Source organism: Hoplias malabaricus, chromosome X1, assembly GCF_029633855.1.
Source record: "Hoplias malabaricus isolate fHopMal1 chromosome X1, fHopMal1.hap1, whole genome shotgun sequence".
Lineage (NCBI taxonomy): Eukaryota > Metazoa > Chordata > Actinopteri > Characiformes > Erythrinidae > Hoplias > Hoplias malabaricus.
Window position 1 is genome coordinate 19,004,455 of NC_089818.1, and position 9,723 is coordinate 19,014,177.

General features: G+C 37.7%; 1 protein-coding gene across 1 annotated transcript; it reads left to right on the forward strand.

Annotated features, from left to right (window-relative positions):
• Positions 1-785: 785 nt before the first annotated feature.
• Positions 786-9,086, forward strand: LOC136675723 (MAU2 chromatid cohesion factor homolog). Its single transcript, XM_066652445.1, has 19 exons — positions 786-1,057; positions 1,463-1,480; positions 1,733-1,798; positions 2,388-2,483; positions 2,575-2,669; positions 2,776-2,803; positions 3,016-3,171; positions 3,620-3,766; positions 4,049-4,139; positions 4,582-4,685; positions 4,772-4,849; positions 5,060-5,125; positions 5,424-5,507; positions 5,597-5,646; positions 5,855-5,932; positions 6,135-6,246; positions 6,449-6,539; positions 6,738-6,865; positions 7,320-9,086. Exons 1-19 carry the CDS (start codon positions 824-826, stop codon positions 7,392-7,394), a joined length of 1,797 nt encoding a protein of 598 aa, XP_066508542.1. The 5' UTR covers positions 786-823; the 3' UTR covers positions 7,395-9,086.
• The last annotated feature ends 637 nt before the right edge of the window (positions 9,087-9,723 follow it).

Sequence of the window (9,723 nt, forward strand, 5' to 3'; positions counted from 1 at the left end):
TGAGAAACCACCCTTAATGTATTGTGAGTCAGAAGTAAATTCTGAAGGGATGGTAATAGTTTTATTACTAGTATTTATTGTATTTGCATGTTTGCTCTAATACAAACTCCTATTGGAGAATGTGGCAGATTTTACATTATTATAATCTTAAAAATTATGGAAAGGCAATAGAATTTATGATTTGTGGATGACTGTGTGGTCTCTGATTTGAGGATCAATTTGTTATGACTTTAAATATCTTGATTAGCATGCTATATGTCTAAATTTTAATGAGGATCATTTTGTTAATTGTTTTTATGCATTTTATGTGGTTTCTGATTTTAGAACCAATTTTAATGGCTTTTACATAATATATAGCACACTGTGGTCTCTTGATTTTAAGACCACTTTTAATTACTTGTATCCACACAGTGCCCTACATATGATGTGGACCAATTTTAATATCCAACAATTTACAGTAATTGTAGTCACTTGACATGAGGATAATTCGAATGACTTTGAAATCCTCCAGAGTACAGTATAGGAGGGTTTTATGCAACATAAGATCGCCAAAAATACAAATGTATGACCAGAAGTATATCCTGTTCTGGTGGTAGGGGGTCACTGAGGGGGGTTTGAAACAGCAAATAGATGTGCTGCGCAGGTAAAGGAAATTTAAAGACATCGTTAACGTCCATTACGTGATAATTTACAAGTTGTCAGTACACTGTAATGGACTGAAGATGAAAACCCAAGTGTCTCTCGTCCCCTGAGCCCTCGGGAGTGGAGTGTGTGCGGCGGCTCCGTTGAGGCCGCGGTTGTTTTTGTTGTTATTGTCGTCAAAATGGCGACTGGCGCTGAGGCCCCGGAGTCCTGGTACCTCGCTCTGCTCGGTTTCGCAGAACATTTTCGGACGTCGAGCCCGCCTAAAATCCGCTTGTGTGTGCACTGTCTTCAGGCTGTGTTTCAGTTTAAGCCGCCGCAGAGAGTAGAAGCGCGAACTCACCTCCAGCTCGGCTCGGTCTTATATCACCACACCAAGAACAGCGACCTGGCCCGGAGTCATCTTGAAAAGGCGGTAAGAGCTGTGCAGGAAACACCGAGGATGCGGCAGAGTGCCGAACACATAGGCCTCAGAAATGAAAGGGTTTTAAAACATTTGTGTACATTGTTAAACTTAGCTATGAACACGTACAAATCAGCTAGAGGTTGTGTATTCACCGTTGTTCATTTTAAAGTATTAGCTTTATGTGATAAACTAATACGTAGCTTTATGCTTTTCACTGTGTAGCCAGCGTTAGCTTTATACGAAAGTCAACCGTAAATACAACCTTAAATAACAGTATCTACTTTCTCTTGTTATTTTATTTTCGGTCACTACGTATTACACAGTTTACAGTTTCTTTATTAAACATCACTATTCAGTTTCTGTGTGAAATTTGTATTCGGGACGGTATGCTAATAATCTCTCTTTCTCTTTCAGTGGTGTATCTCGCAACAAGTATCCTTTTCCCACATCTACAACGGAGAAACCTCCATTAATTTGGTCGAATAAGTGTCTTTTATATTGAATGTATTTATTATACGTTTATGTAACCTGTCAGATAAGTTCCAGATTCACTACCTACCCCAGGGCAGTAAGAGATTATGGCTGAACTTTTTGAGCAGTAGCTATCTTTTAATGTGTTTTGAGTTGTGGCCGAACAAGATGTTAAGTTTGTAGGAAAAAATTCCCCTTAATCAATATTACAAGGTCCCACAGTTTGAAGATGTCAAATTTGAGGCTGCCAGTCTCCTCTCAGAGCTCTATTGCCAACAAGTAAGTGTTTTGGGTTTTTCATTTATTCATGTATTTTATTTGTTTGTTTATAAATATGTATACATTTTTCACTTTTAAAACTACATTCCAGGTGAAGATTTTTTCTGTGTTTAGTTTCAATGGAAAATCTCAATTTAAAAACACTGTGCTGTTTAGGACTAGATTTAACCTCTGTCCAGGTATCCAGCATAATAAATTTATCAGTATTTCTTACACGGGTGTTAACATGTGCCATGAGGTAGTCTGCATAATAAAGTAATTAAAATATAAAATAATGCACTGTAGTAGCGTAAGATCACCATGCCCAGTGTGCTAGAGGAATATAGAGCCTCCAGCACTGGGTTGTGAGACAGTGTAACTTATAACAATGGAACACTGTTCTTTACTGTGGCTGTCATTTGCGTTCATTATCATCCAACACCAGTACCTGATCTTACTAATACACTTGTGGTTAAATGCAGTTAAATCCTATACCGATTTAAGAGGAACTGACTGATCTAGTGTTTATGCGCTTTAAGTTGCTGTTCAATGTAGAGAGAATGAGAATAATTCCATATAATTCATCTTTTCTCTTTTTTTTTCTTCATAGAACTTGGTTGATTCTGCTAAGCCTTTACTACGCAAAGCCATCCAGATCTCCCAGCAGACTCCTTACTGGCACTGCAGATTGTTATTCCAGCTAGCAGTAAGTAACGGCAGACGTCGCTTGAAACGAAAATCCTAAATACGTTCCTTAATTTTCCTGAGCATGTGTGTTTATTTCTATTTTCTTGTAGCAATTGCACACGCTAGAGAAGGACTTGGTGTCTGCATGTGACCTGTTGGGTGTAGGTGCTGAATATGCCAGAGTCGTGGGATCTGAATATACCAGGCATGTATATATCATTCTAGAAAAGGAAATTATTTTTATGTAGCACAAGTTAGGTTGATGTTAATTTGCTTCTTTACTATTTTTCATGAACCCCCGCCCTTAACAGAGCTCTTTTTCTTCTGAGCAAAGGGATGGTGAGTATTTTTGTTTGGTGTATTCATTATTATAAATAATTTTGTCTGTTTACTTTGTGCCTTGTGTTTCTTAAGAATATATTCCTGTGTAATTAAAGAATGATAAGTATTGTATTAATACTTAAGCTTACTATCAAATACCTTTTAATTAGTAAATACTTTGTCAATTTAATTCATTTTCTGACTATATTTTCTGGTGTACTTGTGTCTAGTTGCTTCTGATGGAGCGGAAGCTGCAGGAGGTACATCCTTTGCTCACATTGTGTGGGCAGATTGTAGAGAATTGGCAGGGAAACCCCATACAGAAGGAGTCTCTCCGGGTGTTTTTCCTGGTACTGCAGGTTACGCATTACCTAGATGCTGGACAGGTCAGTGTTTCGTTAAAAGCAAAAGACAAATCATGCTACAGGGAAAATTCTCATATTTCATTGGTCAAAATGTCTTAATATGTACTTAATATGCACGCTGTAGATCGTTCGGTGATATGCCACTCTAGAGAAACTAGTCACAAATGTCAATTTAGCTTCACAACATAAACAAACAAACACAATTAAGAGATGCAATTTATTCCACCTACAAGCCTAAACTCTTGCCTTTGCTTCACTTATTATTAATTTAGTTTGTAAGTCTCATGAAGCAAATGTAAATTAATTGCACCAGGATTAACTACAGCTTAACAATTTTATTTGGCAATTTCATTAAGAATTCTTGAAGCATTGTAATTTAAATTGTGAAATGCAAAATAAGCCTGATCATGTTGTTAAAAGAAACATCCAAAATAAATATGTTCTATGTGTGCATGCTTGTATTTTTCAGGTGAAGAGTGTAAAGCCGTGCTTAAAACAGCTGCAGCAGTGTATCCAGACCATCTCAACACTTCATGATGATGAGATCCTGCCAAGTAACCCTGCAGATCTTTTCCATTGGCTACCGAAGGAGCATATGTGTGTGCTAGTCTACCTGGTAAGTTTCTCATATAAACACACACTCCTGTGGACAAGGAATGTTTTCAGAGCACCCTCTGTCTTTTGCATTTAAGGAATGGTTTGAGATGACGTTACAGTTTTCAAAAGTTTAACATGTTCTTATGTTTAAGCTGCACTTTGGTCAAATATGGTTTTACTGTCTGAAAGTCTGAAGTTCAGAAAACGCTCATTATGTAATTCATGTTCTGCAATTGAGCAAATAATCTTACAGTATTCTTGAATATTCAATTCAATATTCAAATAATCTTTTTGTTTGTAGGTTACTGTCATGCACTCGATGCAGGCTGGATACTTGGAGAAGGCACAGAAGTACACAGACAAAGCCCTCATGCAACTAGAGAAACTAAAGAGTGAGTCGACGTTGGAAAATTATTATACATTTTATGGCTTTGCTTTGAATGTAAGAAATGTAGAAAGGAGGTTTACACTGTTCAGTAATATGGTGTAATTATGTCAGTATTTCTCTTAAGGAGACTATCCCTGTGTGAAATTCCTACAGTTAAAAATGTGTTATTCATTTAACTTATCTGCAATAAACATGTAATATCATTCTTTTTTTTTTTGTAACTTTTAACGTAAGGGATATTACACTTTATTTCACTCATATTTGTGTTTTTGTCATGAAGCTATCAGTAAATGGCACTGCAGAAATTAGCACTGTTGTAGACAATAACTTCAGGCTGATAATGGGCCAATGCTGTCCACATGATTATATTTAGCAGTCTTGGTGAGCATTGCAATATAATTACTGGGATATGGTCACACAGCTTTAACATGCTTTGTGCTTTTCAGTGTTGGACTGCAGTCCCATTCTCTCTTCATTCCAAGTCATCCTGCTCGAGCACATAATAATGTGCCGCCTGGTAACCGGCCACAAAGCGACGGCGCTGCAGGAGGTTGGCTCACAGTTCCTTCTCTGTTGTACTGTTTTTTTGTTGTTGGTTTATTTGTTTGGCACTAACAGGTTTTGTGATTTGAATAGATATCTCAGGTGTGTCAGCTGTGCCAGCAGTCTCCTCGTCTGTTCTCCAACCATGCTGCTCAGCTTCATACTCTTTTAGTGAGTGCACAACTTATTAATATTGTTTGCTCACCTAGATGTACAGTATTTTCTGTTTGATGATGTGAAAATTGAACATGAAATTAAGTGTACATCCAACATTACATTTTTAAATTCTGTTGCTTTAATGGATCTGATGTAGTGTGAAGTTTGCATGTCCATTCTCACTCTGTATGCTTCTCAAAATATTATCTTATTCTGTATTTTCAGGGATTATACTGCATTTCTGTGAACTGTATGGACAATGCAGAAGCTCAATTCACTACTGCTTTGCGGGTGAGTGACATTGTGTAGGTCATAGGTCATCTATAACATTAATAAACTTGGAAGGACATATCATTTAAGCAGTTTTATGTATGATTAATTTATACACGGTTCCTGAAAAACAAACTGACTATTCATTTTAAGGGTTACACTGCTGGTGTTCCAAAGACAGTGGTCTAATTTCCCAAGTGAATGGGGGGTCGTACTCAAAGGACTGTTGCAGCATTTGTAAAGTGTGTCAGTACAGGTTGTAAACTTTGTGACTTACCTCCTCTCTCTGTCTGTCTTTGTCTTTTTCTTTCTTGTCCAGCTCACTACACACCAGGAACTCTGGACCTTCATTGTGACCAACCTGGCCAGTGTCTACATCAGAGAGGGCAACAGGCACCAGGAAGTCAGTCAGCCCCGATTACTCTATACACTTTACATTGGCCTTCAAAAATGTACTTGTTATTTTTAACCTGTCTTTATTCTGCTTCACAGCTTTATAGTCTACTAGAGAGGATAAACCCTGACCACAACTTTCCTGTGAGGTAAGAGATGTTATTTAATTCTGTTTCTCATATTCTGTATACGTTTTAGAAAGACAAGTCATTACCCCAGTATTATTGAATGTATTAAAGAAATCCCTTTGAAGTTGCTTTCATTGCAACCTGGAGATAATATAAATTGTGTTCAAATATATAAAATGTAATATAAACTAAAGCATTTGCTTTTCTTCCCCTCATATTATCTCGGCAGTTCTCATTGTCTGCGAGCTGCAGCCTTTTATATTCGTGGCCTCCTCTCCTTCTTCCAGGGACGCTACAACGAGGCCAAGTAAGTTCACAATTTGACTTTTTATTATTATTATTATTATTATTATTATTTTATTAATTTGTGTGTCAATGTGTTATTTTATTAAATAAGATATTTGGTCTGTGCTTTTAGAAAATAATGTTTTGAAATGGCAAAAATATTAGAAAAACTAAGTGCTCCTTTATGTGTGTGTGTGTTTGCGTGCGTGTGTGTGGGCACCTAGACGTTTCCTCCGTGAGACTTTAAAGATGTCAAATGCCGAAGATCTGAATCGACTGACTGCATGCTCCCTTGTACTTCTTGGACACATTTTTTATGTTCTGGGAAACCACAGAGTAAGTTGACTTTTTAGCCATGAGTATTATTTACATGTTTGTGTACAGTGACATGTACATTATTGGGCTTCTCTTCTTAAATAAGGTCTACCTCCTCAGGGACTAACTGCATAAATGCTTCTTTTATATGAGAAACAAGCAGTGTGTTTTGGCCATTGGTGTGTTTGGATAGATAACAACAAACCATGTTGATCTTTGGCAGGAGAGCAACAACATGGTGGTTCCAGCGATGCAGCTGGCCAGCAAGATTCCTGACATGTCTGTTCAGTTGTGGTCTTCTGCTCTGCTCAAAGGTAAACCAGTAAAATCATTCATCACCTCTGAACCATGCCATTCCAGGCCTTAGCAAAACCCTACACCAAAGGATTCTAGGCGTATTTTCAAATATGTTTCAAACAAATCCAATGATGATGCGTGCACTGTAACTAAACTTTCATGACAAGTGTCTTTGGAATTTGAAAATATTTTTGCACCAATGTTTCTCTGTTTAGATCTAAACAAAGCCTGTGGGAACACGATAGATGCGCATGAGGCAGCTCAGATGCACCAGAATTTCTCCCAACAGCTCCTGCAGGATCACATAGCTGCCTGCAGCTTGCCTGAACACAACCTCATAAGTGTAAGTGCCTTCATGCCTTTTATGGACCATGTTAATGTTCTGAAGATTCATATTAGGCTGAGCAATTTGCAGCAGAAAAATAATGCTTAATAATGGACTCCAGTGAGGCAAACCATTAGTCCTTAGCTGTCAAGTGTAACGTTCATTTGACTGTACTACTCCGATGCAATTTCTAGGTCTGCTAAAGAGCTGCATTTTGTTATAACAATATGAATGTCAAATATCCTTCCTCAGAATGTGTTTTTAAACCAGTTCCCTCTTTTCATATATAGTGTCAATTGAGAGCAGCTGAACACTACTTATCAATTGAAAGTTAAACATCTGTACATCCTGCAGAATTTCTTTCATTGTTACCTTGACCTCTGACTTCTAATCTTACTGGTCAATAGTAATTTACTTGTGTAATCAGCTTGTGTTGTGAGTCCATTCAGTTTTGTTTGTGTCTGTATTACAGTGGACAGATGGACCTCCACCAGTGCAAATTCAAGCTCAGAATGGACCCACAACCAGCCTGGCCAGCCTACTTTGAATACACAACACTTACACACATACAACTTCTCACTCACTGTGAGCACACAAATTGTATATATAGGTCAGCCTCCTCTGAGCCCTCACACACATGTATACACACACACACACATCCACACAACTCAAAAGGAGAGAGGACTCCTCTGCCTTTGACTTGCATATTTTATCTTGTATTGTTCAGATTTTAACTTATTCTTATTGAACATGGTTGCTGTTGGGGCAGTGGGATTTTTCATTCAGTCTTGGAGGATAGCTGGAGCGTAAGTCACTAAGGACACTATTAGTGTAATATAGTGCTTATGAACTTCCACACGTGGCAAAAAAAGCCTGTTTTAATGAAACCGAGATGTGATTTTGAAAGTAGGGAGTCTCTGATTTTTACACTTAATGTCTTTGACTGATTGAGTACCAGGCCTCAGCTGGTTATTTTCTGTGGCCGTCTTTAGCAAAGCTACTTCTGACGTGAGAACTCTAATTTTGTCAGATTTGGCTTTTTCTGCCAAGTGTGCAGGTTCATGTACAAACTCAGCTGGAGGATACTTCCAACAGACCAGTGTTCTTTTTTGTATGCTTTTTTTTTCTCTCTCCATAAATTCTCAGAATTATTAACCTTTCTTAATTTAATTCCATGACCTTTAACCAGTTTAAGAAACATACTGAGGTGTGTGTTGGGTTTGCATTGAAACAATAGAGTGACCCGGTGAGGGGAGGTGCTCATTTATGCTGTACCTGAAAGACCTAATATATTGGTTAGCAGGCCAACTTTTGTTCTTTTAAATTAGTCTACAACTGATTAGTAATCTCTGCGTTTCACATCTGTATTAAGGCTGTTCACGTCAAGAATTAAGAAGCAAATCAGTGCTGTCTTTCTCATCAAGTCAGACACTGACACACTGCAACACTGCTTAAAGATTATTACCAGAAGAAGCTCAATTTTCTGCGTTGTACCGATGCATAAATATGAGACTGATAAAACATTGTGCATCACAATAACGGCAGCACAGTTCAGCTTCCTGCAGCTTTGAATCAATGTTGAATATATGTGGGACCATAGCTAAAAGGCTGGAGAAGAATGGCCAAAATGGTTAGTGGGTGTGAATGCTTTTATACCGTGGGTTACTGTAGTCAGTAACTTTGCAGTGTTTGTCTGTACGTAAGTGAGAATCTCTTTCTCTAGCAGTAAACTGACTTGTTAAAGAAGCCTTTAGCGTCACTCCATTGGCAAAAAGATGACTGTTTTGAATAAATGCGTCTTCGTTCTTGATCGTCTGATTACAGATGTGTTGGACAGGGATTATGTAGGAGAGTGGTGGGAGTATTCCTTAAACAAATTCAGTGAGTTGGCCTGTTGACCCACAAATTTTAGCTCCGTAGTCATTAAGTCCCCCATACTTATAAAATGTTTATTAGCGCTCCAGAGCGGAAAGCAGTGTTGCCTAGTCAGAATAGGAGTAGAGATACCGTGGCCAAAGGTAATGGCTGGTTTCAGTCAAATGTCAAATGAGAAAGCTTTTAGGGCAGCTAAGAGCTCAGTATGGAATCTAACAATATTTCAGTTGCACATGGGGTCAGTGAGAGTCTCCTGTAATGCTGTCTAAACCACATCTCTCAGTATTGTTTCAGCATTATTGTGAGATTTTTTTTTTTTTTTGTCCTATTTCATTATTTTTTTAAAAACTGTATCTAAAATGAGTAACTAAATGCATAGTAACCTTTTTTTTCTTTTTGCAATTAATGTCTTGTAAGGGGTATTCTGAAATATGTATAGAATTTTTCTATTTTGAATGCTGCAGCTATTTTGGCAGCATCTTAAATTTCTTTACCAATGACAGTTTTAGTAAATAAAAAAAAAAAAAACATTTTGGCAGTGCGGTTTAGGAATACTGTCTTATGTAAAATACTCTACAGGTTTGGTTTTTGATTGATAATAGGAAACAACTGTTCATAAGCCTTTTAATGAGCAACGTTCTCAGTACAGCAACTTGCCTACAAGCACCAGCACATTATATCTTATCTAACTGGCCTTCATCTTTTGGTTAAAGAGTTTTCTTCCTCTCCGTTGATTTGTTAGCTGGTATTTATTGGTAAAATATTTGTTAAGGTTGCAAGATGATGTATATCATTCACACTGAAACACTGCTATGGGTTAGCAACCAAAAGGTGAGGTTTGAGATTGAACACGGCCAGTGTTGGATTGTGTTTGTGTACACAATGCAAACAACAGAGGGCACTGTGGGGTTGTATGTGAGTAGATCCGCAGGCTAATGTCTGATCTACAGCAGTCATTTATGGATTGTTTTTCGTGGATCCATTTCTTACCACAAAATGCC

Bases quoted from the DNA above. Each gene is read 5' to 3' on its own strand.
- LOC136675723 (XM_066652445.1), top strand. From the start codon at position 824: ATGGCGACTGGCGCTGAGGCCCCGGAGTCCTGGTACCTCGCTCTGCTC. The intron at 5,126-5,423 runs GTGAGTGACATT...TTTCTTGTCCAG, and splicing joins AATTCACTACTGCTTTGCGG to CTCACTACACACCAGGAACT. The intron at 5,647-5,854 runs GTAAGAGATGTT...TTATCTCGGCAG, and splicing joins GACCACAACTTTCCTGTGAG to TTCTCATTGTCTGCGAGCTG.